This window comes from Cebus imitator, unplaced genomic scaffold (genome assembly GCF_001604975.1).
Source record: "Cebus imitator isolate Cc_AM_T3 unplaced genomic scaffold, Cebus_imitator-1.0 Scaffold24, whole genome shotgun sequence".
NCBI classification, from domain to species: domain Eukaryota; kingdom Metazoa; phylum Chordata; class Mammalia; order Primates; family Cebidae; genus Cebus; species Cebus imitator.
In genome coordinates, this window is record NW_016107339.1 from 14,887,000 (window position 1) to 14,902,641 (window position 15,642).

Here is a 15,642-nt window from a genome sequence, read left to right on the forward strand (position 1 = left end):
TTGAGATGGAGTTTCGCTCTTGTTGCCCAGGCTGGAGTGCAATGGTGGGATCTCAGCTTACCAAAACCTCCACCTCCCAGGTTCAAGCGATTCTCCTGCCTCAGCCTCCCGAGTAGCTCTCTAGAGCTGGCACCTGAGCAGAGCCTGACAAGCTAGAAAATGAAGTATGTTCAGGGAAAGGAGCGTCCTGAGGCAGAAGCAGCACAGATGTGAGGGAACACGTGATGAAGAAAGGACCACAGAAAGTCAAGGTCAGAGGTTGTACTTCATCCTGTGGGCAGTGGCCCAGGTAACAATGGTGAAGAAGTGATGCTCTAGAGAGCAGAGATACACTTCCACCCACCCAGTGTTTCATGGCAGGCATTGTGTCACCCTTGGGAATCCCTGGCTTCCTCCCTGCCCCCTCCATGCTGGACAGGATGTCTGCTGCCTGCCCCAAGGGGTCAGAGGAAGCCAGGGCCTCTAGGGCTCAGTATTTTTATCAGCCTAGGAAACAGGAGACACAGAAGCGGAAACCATGTGGTCAGAGAAAGTGAACAGCCCTTATCTCAGGGGAACCCCCACCAGGGCTGGGGGCCAGACACCAGGGAGGGACGTTGAAAAGACAGTGGTCTGGTGGGCCCAGGTTTCAGGGCTTATTTTGCTTTGGTTTTATGTAACTCTTGCAGAAGGGGAAATGATGTGATTAAAAACCAGTGAGACATCTCTTGGGTGGAGGAGCAAATTTGGTCAGCAGAGTTTTCCATGATTTCTCTTTCAACCCCCAGCTTGGGGATCCTAACCCCAACTCCCCCCAAGGCCAAACCTAGGCTCTTTGCATGCCACTTCCGAAAGCTCCGGCCTGTGAGAGGAACCGGACGCCAGGGTCACACACAGCTTGAAGTCTCTTCTCTGAATCACAGCAGCTTCCTCTCACAGGATCTTTCTCACCAGCCCTTCCCCCTCTTGCATCCTGAACATCTGCCTGGTCCTTTCAGAGGCCTTGGGACTCTTCCTAACATCGGGTTCTCTTCTTCAAGGATCTCACGCCTGCCCACCCATGTTCCCATGTTTCCAGAGGCTTGCCCTCCCTGCCCTCTACTGCCTTCCACTTCCACTACTGGGGTTCTCCTGTAGAGACTGAAAAATAAGTTTCCGATTGATAAGATGCTGGCTCTGGCGTAGATATGGAGACTGCACTCACCAGCACATGCCTGTAATCTCCTTGCAGCCCTGTCCTTCCTTTCTGCTGAGTTCCCAGTTGTGTCCTGAGTGATAGTAGTGGGGTCTGGTCTGCCATTTCCTATCCTAGTTTCCAGGGAGCCCCCCCCCCACCTCTCTGTGGGCATCCCAGACTCTCTCCCTGCACCCCTCAGGACTTCAACCACTGGTTCTTGAAAAAGGAAATGTTTATAGGGAAGGCTATGCCTGGGCTGCCCAGAGATGAACTCAGATTTAGGATGGGGCAGAAGCTGAATGGCAGAGATGAGGATTGGGGCCCTGGAGGAAGAGAGATACAACTGACAAGCTACAGGGCAGAGATAGATGGAGCCAGAAGCCTGGCTAGCCTTGGGTGTGGAGTTGCGGTTGCCCAAGAACAGACAACCCAGGTTACATAATTTTGCTCTTTCCACCTCCTTCCCCTGCTCCTAATTTTAGCAACTGAAATTCCACTCCCCCATAGGGCTTTTCCTCCAGCCATGCTGCTTGTATGGCTCCCAGTCTCCTCATGGCCCCCCAGCCCTGGCTACCCCCAGCTCGCTCATTCAGTGACTCAGCAAAGGGAAAGCCCTGTGTTGGGGGAAGGGGGTGTTAAGTGGGGAGGAGGATGTGGTTCAGCTTGGGGAGCCAGGGAGGGGAGGGAAACTGGTTTTGTTCCCCTTTTTGCCTCTGTTCACATCTATTTCTCCAGCCACAGACTGCAGGGTGAACAAGACCCCAGTGCAGGGAGCGGAGTGAGACTGGATGGCAAGCTGGGCCTTCTCAGGGCTGATCTGAGCGGGCATGCACAGGCTTCTCGCCTCCCACTGAGGGCCCGTGTTAGCGTGTGCGTGTGTTGCAGGTGTGTGGGAGCTGTGGGTTTCAGCAGGCGGGCGGGAAAGGAGATGTCATGGGTGATGAAAACCACAGCAATGGAAAAAGACAGAGGAGACACTGGGAGTGAGATGTGGAACCAGGTCTTATTAGGAAATGGAAGAGTCAAGGAGCAGTGGTGGCGGCCCGCACCCCCCACCCCCACTTGTTACAAGTTTCGCCCCCACCCATATCCTCTGCTGAGCAGCACCTGGCTCTTCCTTGTGGTCCCCATCCTCTCCCTTACCCTTCCTTCTGCCTCATCCTGAGGCTGCGGCCCCAAAGTTTCTTGCTTCTTCCCTAGGGTCACTTGAGGGCCTCTGCATGGCGATTCAGGGCCTGAGAAAGGGCTGTCACTGCTCCCATCACACGGCCCAGCTCCCAGGTCTCAATCTGGCTTCGGAATCGCTGCAGAAAGCGATCAGGGTGCCAGCGGACCTGCTGGACCCTCAAGTACCTCCTCAGAGCACCCTGCTCCTCCAAAGGGGGGCCCCTGGCCACCAGGGCTGCAGCCATGGCCTCTGGGTCCCCTCCCCCAGGGCAGGGCCAGGGCACATCACCAAATCGCCAGAGGCTGCCCCTCCCTGCTCCTCTGGGGTGCTCTGCCCTAGGCCCAGCCCTGGCTGGTTTGGGCCCTCCGTCCCCTTGAGCCTCCTGCGCCCTCCTGGCTCGGCTCTCACGCAGTTCTTCCTCCTTGACCCGGGCTCGCTCTCTGAAGAGCCGCTGCTCTTCCTCCTGCTGTCGCCAGCTCTGACTGGAGCCCTCAGCCCGTGGGGGTCGACGGGATCCCTCTGCTTCTCGCTGCTGCTGCTGGCACTTCTGGGCATGTTCCCGGGCCAGGCGATCTGACCAGGCTGAGAAGGACTCAGGTTCCTGGGTCTCATGGGAGGCATCACCTGTTTGGGAGGGTGGGATGGGGGTAGTCGGAGAGAGACTGTGAGAAGGTGATGGGCCTCAAGAGGGAGGGAAGCACAGAGGAAGGGGCAGAGGAGCCTAGTATGATGCATTCATGCAGAAGGAAAGCAGCTAGCGGGGAAGGGCAGCTGTGGATGGCAGAGGGCTTCTCACCTTCAAATCTCCCCATGACTTCCTGCCACTCGTCCTCCAGCTCACCCTGGAGCTTCTGTCTCCATTCCCGCTCCTTGGAGGCATCATCTTCTTCCTCCTCTTCAGCAGAATCCCAGGGGGGTCCCCAGCCCAAAATTTGGCCAGGGGTCTCCCCATCCTTATTCTTTATTCCCATGGCAGAGGGACAGCGGCTCAGCAGTGGCAGGAAGAAATCGGTGTAGGCTGTTGGTGGGAGAGCAGGGAGCAGAAGTTAGCTGGGACTCCCACTCCTTGGCAGGGCTGCCATCTTGAATCCTGCTGCTCACCCACTCTCTTAGTCTTAGAGCAATGGAAGGGTGGCCCACATGGATGCCCCCTGGGTATCAGGAAATAACCATCACTGACAAATAGACTGATAGTTTACCACATGCATGATAAGTGTGGTAGTTTAAAATATTCTCACCTGTGTCTCTGCAAACTATTTCAGTGTCCTAGAAGTTCTACTCTGCCAACTGACATTTTCTGACCTGCCTCCAGCCACCAAGGCAGTGCCAAAATTCTTTGACTATGTATTCCACTTTTGGCTTAAAAATACTGTCACTATATAAATCCCTTATTTTCTCACCTGAAACCATACACCAGACTGGTAAACAATCTGAACACTCTAGGCCATAAATACACAAATATATAATGCTTATCTTTTATTATCACTTATCAGTAAACTGAGTAAAGTAAATGTTTTCAGGGAAATTTCTCTCAGCCATCCTTACTAGGGGATGATGGAAGAGGGGTGGGGAGGGGAACCAGCAACAAGTATGAGCCACAGAATGCGGGCAGCAGCAGAGCAAGCTCTTTCCAAATGACTGCTGACTGAGGGCAGGGGAAAGGGAGCAGAGTATGACAGAGGGTCTCACCCACGGGCTGAGAGAAAACAGGAGAGGAACTGACATTCCTCAACTCCCCTTTTCTTCAGTCCCAACCTCGCTGCATCCGGCCCAGGGTTAGTTGAGCGCCACACTACTTCCTTCACTGCCAACCCAGGCACCCTGTCCAGGGCCACGTGCTGTGGCTGCCAACCACCTCTTTCACTGGTGGGGAGGGTGGGGGGTAGAAGAAGGGGAGGGAGGCAGCCTTCCTTCCTGTGGACCTACTTTCTTTCCCCAGGGTTAGAGGAAATGGGCTAGCAGTCCTTAAATCTTTATTCGGTAGTGCTGGAAAGCACTGTTTACCTGGCAGAAAGCTCGAACAGGGGAAGGCACAGCCAGGAAGGCAGGAATACAGAATGACCCAGACTTGGCTGGCCAAGGACCACCATCCCTACCCAAACCACATCAGGGTGAGGGGAGGGGGACACTTCTCCCTAGTGCTGCTGTGACCTGTTATAGGCCCTCTGAACCTGTCCCACCCAGGGAGTACCTGGTCCTGTCTTTCAGTCACACATTCTCCATCTGAGCTCACTACAGGTGTGAGCATGGTGGGTGCTAAGGCTTGCATGGGAGATTTATAGTCATAGGTTTTAAGGAGTAGGGCCTCCAACTATAAAAACATAAGTAAACTATGGCACAGAATATTAAACAGCCACTACAACTGAGGCATGTGTTTGAAAAATGCTAGCTACGGGCCGGGCGCGGTGGCTCAAGCCTGTAATCCCAGCACTTTGGGAGGCCGAGGCGGGTGGATCACGAGGTCAAGAGATCGAGACCATCCTGGTCAACATGGTGAAACCCCGTCTCTACTAAAAATACAAAAAATTAGCTGGGCATGGTGGCGCGTGCCTGTAATCCCAGCTACTCAGGAGGCTGAGGCAGGAGAATTGCCTGAACCCAGGAGGCGGAGGTTGCGGTGAGCCGAGATCGCGCCATTGCACTCCAGCCTGGGTAACAAGAGCGAAACTCCGTCTCAAAAAAAAAAAAAAAAAAAAGAAAAATGCTAGCTACAAAACCGTAGAGAGGATGAGATCCTAACTGTCTGAAACAAGAGACCAAATCCTATGGCTAGAAAAAGAGGCCGGGTGTGGTGGCTCATACCTGTAATCCCAGCACCTTGGGAGGTCAAGGCAGGTGGATCACCTGAGGTCAGAAGTTCGAGACCAGCCTGGCCAACATGATGAAACCCTGTCTCTACTAAAAATACAAAAATTAGCCAGGAGTGGTGGCATGTGCCTGTAATCCCAGCTACTTGGGAGGCTGAGTCAGGAGAATCACTTGAACCGGAAGGCGGAGGTTGCAGTGAGCTGAGATCATATCAGCCTGGGTGACAGAGTGAGACTCTGTCTCAAAAAAAAAAAAAAATAATAAAAAATAAATAAATAAATAAACTGGCAAAAAAATATGTATAATTTCTAGCCTATGGGTGGTGGGGCTGTGGGTGACTTTCCCCCCAATTTTATTTGACATTTTAATGTGAAAGGGATAAAGTTGAAATTTTCTTTTTAAAGAAAGAAGAAAAAAATGTGCTATTAACAGTGTACTGTCTTCCCTTCCAGTCCTGTCTTGGTGTACCTAAATGCATACATATGACACATTTATTCAGAGATATGTAACCATACTAAAATATCGCTTGTCAACTTGCTTCTTTCATTTAACATCTCATTTATATTATTTTCCACAGGAGTATACACAGTCTACCTCATTCTTTTTGATGACTGTATAGTTAGTGTTCCACTGTGTGTACAAAACAAATCTCCTCACCCCAATCTCCAAAGACTTTGTTTCCAAAACTGTTCAGCCTCATGAGTACCTTTGTGGACTTGCTACAGTCTTTCTGTGGCGGTAGATTTTCATAAGTGGAATATCTGAGTCAAAAAACATGTATAATTTTGTCAAACTGCTCTCAATAAGTTTGTGCCAATATACAAGTGTGCCTATGTCTTCCTTTACCAAAATTCAATATCATCAACCCTTTTAATTTCGTCAGTTGGGCAGATTAAAAAATGATTTTATTAATGATTTTTTTTTTTTTTCATTTTTTTGGCTTTTTAAAAAAATTTTATTTTTTATTTTTTTTAAGACGGGGTTTCACCATGTTGGTCAGGCTGGTCTTGCACTCCCGACCTCAGGTGATCCGCCCGCCTTGGCCTCCAAAGTGTTTGGATTACAGGCGTGAGCCACTGCGCCCAGCTGGCTTTATTTTTTTGTGTGTGTGTGAATGAACTGCTCATAATCTTTGTCTGCTTTCTCTTTGGAAATTATACATATTCCCCGTCTTAAAAAAAAAAAAGAAAAAAAAGGCCGGGCGTGGTGGCTCATGCCTGTAATCCTAGCACTTTGGGAGGCCGAGGCGGGCAGATCACGAGGTCAGAGTTTGAGACCATCCTGGCCAACATGGTGAAACCCTGTCTTAAAAAAAAAAAGGAAATTATACATATTGACATGAGGGTTCTATATATTGTATGTGTTATACATGTTATAAGTATTTTCCTCATCTGTGTTTAAAAACACTTCATTTTTTTTTTTTTAATTTGAGACAAGGTCTCGCTCTGTTGCCCAGGCCGGAGTGCAGTGGCATGATCTTGCTTACCGCAAACTCCACCCCACCTGGGCTCAAGTGATCCTCCCACCTCAGCCTCCTCAGTAGCTGTGACTACAAGACTACAGCCACGTACCACCATGCCTGGCTAATTCTGTATTTTCTGCAGAGGCCAGGTTTCACTGTGTTGCTCAGGCTGGTCTTGAACTCCTGGACTCAAGTGATACACCTACCTCAGCATCCCAAAGTGTCAGGATTACAGGTGTGAGCTGCCGAAAAATTTTCATGTAGTTAAATCTGTATCAACATATTATTTTCTGACTTTTTATTTCATTTCACTCTTAGGAAGGCTCTATTTTCAGATTATAAACCTTTCCCTGGTCGGGTGCGGTGGCTCACGCCTGTAATCCCAGCAATTTGGGAGGCTGAGGCAGGCAGATCATGATCAAGAGATCAAGACCATCCTGGCCAACATGGTGAAAACCCATCTCTACTAAAAATACAAAAATTAGCTGGGCATGGTGGCACGCACCTGTGGTCCCAGCTACTTGTGAGGCTGAGGCGGAAGAACTGCGTGAACCCAGGAGGCGGAGGTTGCAGTGAGTTGAGATTGCACCACTGCACTCCAGCCTGGCGACACTCCATCTCAAAAAAAAAACCAAACAAAACAAACAACTTTCCCTGCATTTTCTTCTACTACTTTAAATATATACTTACTTTTATTTTTAGAAATTTAAAAACTCAGCTGGGCGCAGTGGCTCACACCTGTAATCCCAGCACTTTGGGAGGCTAAGGTGGGTAGATCACGAGGTCAGGAGTTCAAGACCAGCCTAAGCAAGATGATGAAACCCTGTCTCTACTAAAAATACAAAAATTAGCTGGGCATGGTGGTGGGTGCCTGTAATCCCAGCTAGTCAGGAGGCTGAGGCAGAGAACTGCTTGAACCTGGGAGGCAGAGGTTGAAGTGAGCTGAGATCATGCCACTGCCCTCCAGCGTGTTGCTGTGAACAGACTCGGTCTCCAAAAAAAAAAAAAAAAAGACATTAAAACTCAAAAAAGTACAAAGTATAATACAATACACACCCCTATTCCTACCACAGGGTTTGTTAATATACTGTCATGTTTGTAACATTGTTTATTTTAAAGAAATAAAATAATCACAGATAAGGGTAGTTTTCTGGATACTGCCTTCCAAGTTTCATTTCTCCCCAGACCATCCATCCCATGAATTTGGTGTGTACCTTCCTGTCATATTCAGGTGTTTAATCTGCTAGAATTTACTTTTTGATTAGGTGTGAGGTAGGACTCTTGTTTTTCTCTAGAAGAGCCAAATGTTCCAACATGGTATATAAAATAATTCACCTGGCTGGGTGCGGTGGCTCACTCCTGTAATCCTAACACTTTGGGAGGCTGACGCGGGCAAATTACGAGGTCTTAAGTTCAAGACCAGCCTGCTAACATGGTGAAACCCTTTCTCTGCTAAAAATACAAAAATTAGCCAGGCATGGTGGTGTGTGTCTGTCGTTCCAGCTACTCAGGAGGCTGAGGTGAAAGAATCGCTTGTACCCGGGAGGCAGTGATTGCAGTGAGCCGAGATCTGGCCACTGCACTCCAGCCTGGGTGACAGAGCGAGACTCCAACTAAAAAAAAAAAAAAAAGTTCACCTGGTCGGGCACAGTGGCTCACACCTGTAATCCGGCACTTTGGGAAGCAGAGGTGGGTAGATCACCTCAGGTCAGGAGTTCAAGAGCACCCTGGCCAACATAGTGAAACCCCATCTCTACAAAAACAAAAATTAGCCGGACACAATGGCAGGTATCTGTAATCCCAGCTACTTGGGAGGCTGAGGTAGAAGAATCACTTGAACCTGGGTGGCAGCGGTTGTAGCGAGCTGAGACTGTAGCACTGCACTCCAGCCTAGATGACAGAGTGAGACACCGTCTCAAAAAAAAAAAAAAAAAAAAAAGTTCACCTTTCTCCAGTATTAGAAATGCCCCCTTGATAGCAACTTAGCAGTATAGATCAACTATTCCCAATGCCCTTTAACATGTTGGACTTTCATACTGAGAAAAATAAATATAAAAAACATTTTAGCTGAGTGCAGTGGCTCATGCCTATAATCCCAGAATTTTGGGAGGCTGAGGCAGGCAGATGGATCACGAGGTCAGGAGATTGAGATCATCCTGGCTAACATGGTGAAACCCTCTCTCTACTAAAAATACAAAAAATTAGCTGGGCATGGTGGCACACGCCTGTAGTCCCAACTACTCAGGAGGCAGAAGGCTGAGGCTTGAACTTGGGAGGTGGAAGTTGCAGTGAGCCAAGATCCCACCACTGCACTCCAGCTTGGGCAACAGAGTGAGACTCCGTTTCAAAAAAAAAACCATTTTTGTGGAATGGGTGCGGTGGCTCACGCCTGTAATTCCAGCATTCTGGGGGGCTGAGAAGGGTGGATCACTTGATGTCAGGAGTTCAAGACCAGCCTGGCCAACATGGTGAAACCCCATCTCTACAAAAAGCACAAAAATTAGTCTGGGCACGGTGGCTCACGCCTGTAATCCCAGCACTTTGGGAAGTCGAGGTGGGTGGATCACCTGAGGTCAGGAGTTTGAGACCAGGCTGGCCAACATGGTGAAACCCCATCTCTACTAAAAATACAAAAAATTAGCCCTGTGTGGTGGGGGTCCCCTGTCGTCCCAGCCACTTGGGAGGCTGAGGAAGGAGAATTGCTTGAATCCAGGAGGCAGAGGTTGCAGTGAGTCAAGATACCACCACTGCACTACAAATTGGGTGACAGAGGGAGACACTGTCTCAAAAACAAACAAACAAACAATTAGATGGGCATGGTGGCGAGTGCCTGTAATCACAGTTACACAGTTACTTGGGAGGCTGAGGCAGGAGAACTGCTTGAACCCAGGAGGCAGAGGTTGTAGTGAGCTGAGATTGCACCACTGCACTCCAGCCTGGGCAACAAAGCGAGACCCTGTCTCAAAAAAAAAAAAAAAAAAAAAAAGCATTTTGTGGAGGAAAAATATACTTTGTCTTAGTGATGGAAGCACTGATCTTCTCTGACCTATTAGAAGACATGAGCTCTATCTGAAAAGAATGGACACACTATCTCTTTAAAAAACGGTCCTACCGCCGGTGCAGTGCCACGTGCCTGTAGTTGCAGCTACTCAGGAGGCTGAGGTGGGAGGATTGCTCGAGCCCAGGAGTTCTGGGCTGTAGTGTGCTAATGCTTAGTGCAGACACTAAGTTCAGCATCAATATGGCGACCTTCTGGGAGTGGGGGACCACCAGGTTGCCTCAGGAGGAGTGAACCGGCCCGGTCAGAAACTCCCATTCTGATCAGTAGCAGGATCGTGCCTGTGAATAGCCACTGCACTCCAGCATGGGCAATATAGCGAGACCCTGTCCCCCAAAAAACAAAACAGAAAAAACCCATTCCTTTTAGCTGGGTATGGTGGCATGTGCCTGTAGTCCCAACTACTCAGGAGGCTGAGTCAGGAGAATCACTTGAGCCCAGAAGGCGGAGGTTGCAGTGAGCTGAGATGGCACCATTGCACTCCAACCTGGAATGAGACTCCATCTCAAAAAAAATAAATAAATAAAATAAAAATAAAACCATTCTTTTAAAAAATGTCAATATCAGCAGCTTATACTGATGACTGACTGATGCTCAGAGGAGGAACAGGAAACAGCAGGTGGGGTGGACAAAGGGGGCTTCAAGGAGATTGCCGCCAGGCGAGATGGCTCACGCCTGTAATCCCAGCCCTTTGGGAGGCCGAGGCGACTAGATCACGGGGTCGGGAGTTTGAGACCAGCCTGGCCAACACAGCAAAACTGCATCTCTACTAACAGTACAAAAATTGGCCGGCTTGGTGGTGGGCACCTTTAATTCCAGCTACTCGGGAGGCTGAGGCAAGAGCATTGCTTCAACCTGCGAGGTAGAGGTTGCAGAGAGCCAAGATCGTGCCATTGCACTCCAGCCTGGGTGATAAGAGCTAGACTCTGTCTCAAAAACAGAAACAAACAAACAAACAAACAAACAAAAAAAAAAGAGGTCGGGCTTCTGCTGGGCTGTGAAGGGAGAATGACTTTTAGCAAAGTGGAAATCAGCTGGAAGGGAAGGTGGCAGGCTAGAGATAAGCAGGCTTGGCTCTGTGTATGTGTAGCACAAAGCAAGGCTGGAAAGCCAAACGGAACATAAATTGGATGGCCTCAGGCACTTTAAAGCAGGGCAACAGCCTACTTGTACTGTGCAAGAGTGGAGTGGGTGATGGGTGTTAAATGTCTAGTGTTATGCTGGCACAGTGAAGAAGTGCAGTAAATGCTACATTTTAAAAAATTAAATAAAACATATTAAAAAACCAAAAACCCAAAAACCCAGATTGGCTTTGGGCTTTATTCTTTCTGCAAAAACTGTGAGAAAAAATACCCCTATTTCTCAGTTTTCGTTAACTCTGCTTTATGTAAAGGTTATTGTCTGACTGAGGTTTGTTTATACACGGTCTTTGACAGCTAAGACCTACTCCCCATGTTGGGCTGAGTTGGCGGTTCTAAAAAGAAGTCACCAAAAGCTTAAAAGGTAGGGGCCATTCATGATGTCTCATTGGCTGTGATAACCCAGCCCAGTCACTCCAATATGTGCTGGCACATCCTTCCTCACACCTAATGTAACAACCACCACCAGGGGATTCTGGGTCATTTAATCTGTTCAAAGAAGATATTTTAATTTTTCTAAGGCAGGGTAGTCTATAAAAAAGCTGGAAGCTTGACTCTGCAGAGAGCATAAAAAAAAAAAATGCTGGAAGCTGAATGAGATGAGCCTTTCAATCAAGGAGTTAGAAGGCCATCCGGTGGCAGGGCTGGCAGGGGACCAGGAATAAATAAGGCCAGAGAGGACACAAAGATATGGGAGTGAAGGCCCTGAGCTGGGAAGACAATGACCTGCGAGCTGTGAGATTTCAACCAAGTTCCTGAACCTTCTGGGCTCTGCTTTCCTCATCTGTAAATGGGATACTAACACTCTCACAAGCTTCTTAAAATCCAGTACAATAGGATTGGGTGTGGTGGCTCATGCCTCTAGTCCCAGTACTTTGGGAGGCTGAGGTGAGGAGACTGCTTGAACTCAGGAGTTGGAGAACAGCCTGGATAACATAGCAAAACAGTCTCTACCAAAAATACAAAAAATTAGCTGGGCATGGTGGTGTGTGTTTGTAGTCCCAGCTACTAGGGAGGCTGAGGTGGGAGGACTGCTTGAGCCCAGGAGGTAGAGGCTGCAGTGAGGTAAGATTGCACCACTACACTCCAGCATGCGCAACAGAGTGAGACCCTATCTCAAAAAAACAAAACAAAACAAACAAACAATAAAGGAAATTCCTACCACACTATCAGAGGCATTTTTACTACTCTAAAAGCCTTAGTTGGGGAATATAAAAATAAAAACAGCATACTTATTATTTGGCAAGTGCCAAAACTGCACTAAGTGCTTGCCTCATTTGCTCATTCAAAATCCCATTTGTTTGGGAGGCCGAGGTGGATGGATCACCTGAGGTCAGGAGTTCGAGACCAGCCTGGCCAACGTGGTGAAACCCCGACTCTACTAAAAACACAAAAATTAGCCAGGCGTGGTGGCATGTGCCCGTAATCCCAGCTACTTGGGAGACTGAATCAGGAGAATCACTTGAACCTGGGAGGCAGAGGTTGCAGCGAGCTGAGATCATGCCACTGCACTCTACCCTGGGTGACAGGGTGAGCGACTCTGCCTCAAAAAAAAATAAAAAATAAAAAAAGCTACTCTTTTGCCTTCCAGGGTTCTGCCTCTTACAATATGAGCTCTCGAGTTAGATGCCTATACTTGGTAAACTTAGTTTTACGTAAAAACAACAACTGAAGAAACAAATCTGATTATGCTAGCCTATGTCAGGTATGTTAAAGGAAATTTTTAAAAAGGGAGGTTTTTGGCCATATGGGGGAGGTTTCGGGGGAGGGGCCTTTTGTCTATACTTGAGCTGGGGGATGCTATGAGTAGCAAACTCAAATTGAGTTAGGATTGTTCATCCTGATCTAGAGGTTTTCCTCTAATGTTCTTACTCCATAAGGAAATCTCTAGATGGGGAAAGGTTTTGCCTTTTATTCTAGTAAGAAGGGTTCTAACTCTAAAGAGCTGCTTCCACCACATTATAATATCACCAGGTTCCCCATCTAAATCCTTCAGTGTCAAAGGTTTTGCAGAATTCAAATGTTTTTGGGACTTGATAGGGCTAACCTAAAAGTACACTTACTGTATATTAGGTAGCCCAGGAGGGCCTGGGCAGCCCCAAGAACCTAACACTTGAGTGTTTCTGCAGGGAAATGTATGAATATTGACATCAGTAGGATAAGAACAAATCATAGAAAGCTTACTTTAGTTCAGATTAGGTTTCTGTCCCCAAATGAATTTTGGTGGCAGCCTGATGAAAAATGTTTGGTTCTCAGAGTGTTTTTGAATTTAGAATTGTGGGTAAGGGAGCATGGACTTGTTGATAACACAAACAGGAACAAGGCCTGGCATAGCGGCTCAGGCCTGTAATCCCAGCACTTTGAGAGGCTGAGGTGGGCGGATCGCTTGAGGTCAGGAGTTTGAAACCTGCCTGGCCAACACAGCGAAACCCCATCTCTACTAAAAATATAAAAATTAGCTGGGCATGGTGGCACACACCTGTAATCCCAGCTACCTGGGAGGATGAGACAGGAGAATCACTTGAACCCGGAAGGTGGAGTTGCAGTGAACCAGGATCGTACCACTGCACTCCAGCCCAGGTAAGAAGGGTGAAACTCCATATTAAACAAACAAAAAATGAAAAAGAAAAACAGGAACAACAATCACCAGCATCTACCAATTGCTTATCTTGTGTGCCAGGTACTCTTATTATGTATCTTATTATCAGTTGATTCTCAAAACAAATATGGCACAACATGGGTACCTTGAACATGGGCACAATAACTGTACAATGCTATAAGGTATAACACAGGACAATGTAGCTGTTAAAAGCATGGACACTCTATCTAGGCCACCTGGGTTATAATTTCTGCTCTACAAGTGAATAACTGTAACTTTGGCAAACTTCTCTATGCCCTGTTTCCTCATCTGGGAAATGGGGGATAATATCAGTACTCACCTCGTAACATTGTTGTAAAGGTGTTACTTTATGAGAACTGCCTGGCACATAGCAAAGGTTATGATTTTCATTTTTGCACATGGGCAAACTAAGCCTCAGGTAACCTGTCCAAGAACACACAGCTATCAAGTGTGAAGCTGGGATTTGGAGTTGGGGTTTGAATCCAGGCAATCTAACTCCAGAGCCTACCTTCTATGCTACTATTTGGCTACAAGCAAACAACTTGTCAAGGAACAAAGTAGCTACTAAACTAGACAAGATGTGCGATTTTAAGACCAGTTGCTGTTTTGGAAATGTTGGGTTCTTCAGACAATGGTAGCTCAAGAATGTAACGGCACAAATGACAGTGACATGCCAACTTGGTTAACTCCTTCCCTAGGTACTGATGACCAAATAACTAGCTTATTTCTCGGCTATTGGTTGGCTTTCATTTCAGGTCTGGTCAGTTGCTCATGACCTTGTTCCCCACTGGACAGACTCACCATCTGGGCCCTGCCGGGCAGCAGCATGCAGTGCCGTGTCCCCATGGCGGTCCTGGTGGGCAGGGTCAGCCCCAAGCCGAAGAAGCAGGCACAGGGCAGGGGCATCGTGGCGGGCACAGGCCCGGTGCAGTGGTGGGGGCTGCCCAGCATCTACATCAAGGCCTGGGTGTCGCTGGAGGAGGGCTTGGGCCCGGACCAGCCGTCCTGCAGACAAGTAACGACGGAAGCGACGTTCTCGGCGTTGGCGACGGGAAATGGAGGCCATGGAACTCTTGGGCTGAGGAAGGAAAAAAGGCAGCAGTCAGGACTTCAGCCTTGGCTGGTGCTTCTCCCTCCATCTCTGACATCCCCTGTTGTTTCTCCCTTGGTTCCGTTTTTTTCTAACAACTTCAGCAAGAGATGAGGCCTATTCCAACCCTGATCCTTTATCAGATTATAGATTGGAAAAAAAATTTTGGGGGGGGGTGCTAGGATCAGAAATTTAATTTTTTAATGTCAAATTCGAGAAAAGGGTAAATAATTGGTTTAAGGCTCAGAAGCCCAGGTAAACTTTTAACAAAGAACTTTAAAAAACCCAACAAGGCCAGATGGGGAAAATTTTTATCAGCAGAATTCTGAGTTTTAAAAAGTCACAGATAATCTCCAGTAATGATCTAGAAATTGAATATCATGTACCCGGCAGACAGATGTGGAGGCTTCTTCCTCTGGGACCTGGGGGGAGGGGTTACTCATCAGACCTGCCCCCGCCCCCCCCAGTACCCCCAGAGCTGTAGGCCCCAAGGCCTGTGTTTAAGACGCTCGGAGACTGGAGGCGGGAAGGGCGGAGACACTCCAGGATGGAGGAAATGGCGCAAGCTGAGACGCAGGTGGAGGGCGGAAGTGAACTGTGAGGGGCGTTACCGGATGTTGTTCCGCCCCGACAGGGTGGTTCTTGGTCAGCTGTCCCTGGGGAAACTAGGGAACTTAAGCTAAAAGGTCCGTCTGAAACCAGAAGACTGGACTAGAAGCGAGGAAAACGAGGCGAGGGGAGGTCAGGGAGAAAAGAGAGCTATTTGGAGATTTTTTCCCCCGCCTCCTCTAACTTGGCGGAGAGAGGAGATGGTTCCGTGATGGACAAAAAGATGAGAGAGAAAACGGGAGATAAAGACAGGATAAAAATCACATTAAATGTGGAAGACGAAAGCAAAAACCACCGTGGGCCAAGAACAGGGACAGATCAGAAAAAAGAGAAAACATACAGACAAAAGACGGAAGAAGACTAGCGTAGGACGGGGCAAGTGAGATGCAGAAATTTGGACTTAAGAAATATGTAGAGGCCGGGCGCGGTGGCTCAAGCCTGTAATCCCAGCACTTTGGGAGGCCGAGGCGGGTGGATCACGAGGTCAAGAGGTCGAGACCATCCTGGTCAACATGGTGAAACCCCGTCTCTA

At 48.3% G+C, this 15,642-nt stretch overlaps 1 protein-coding gene across 4 annotated transcripts in view; it reads right to left on the reverse strand.

Annotated features, from left to right (window-relative positions):
* Positions 1-2,140: 2,140 nt before the first annotated feature.
* The window catches only part of NFKBIL1 (NFKB inhibitor like 1), a 13,941-nt gene continuing 439 nt past the window's right edge, over positions 2,141-15,642 (reverse strand). Inside the window, exons 1-4 of one of the 4 annotated variants that reach the window (XM_017522429.2) lie at positions 14,888-15,080; positions 14,213-14,489; positions 3,166-3,342; positions 2,141-2,948 (exon numbers count right to left, since the gene is read on the reverse strand). In XM_017522429.2, the coding sequence (XP_017377918.1) occupies positions 2,359-2,948; positions 3,166-3,342; positions 14,213-14,489; positions 14,888-14,944 (1,101 nt within the window). In that variant the 5' untranslated portion in view covers positions 14,945-15,080 and the 3' untranslated portion in view covers positions 2,141-2,358. Of the gene's footprint in view, positions 2,949-3,120; positions 3,343-14,212; positions 14,490-14,887; positions 15,081-15,642 lie in introns of those variants that run through there. The other 3 variants (XM_017522427.2, XM_017522426.2, XM_017522428.2) reach the window with 3 other exon arrangements.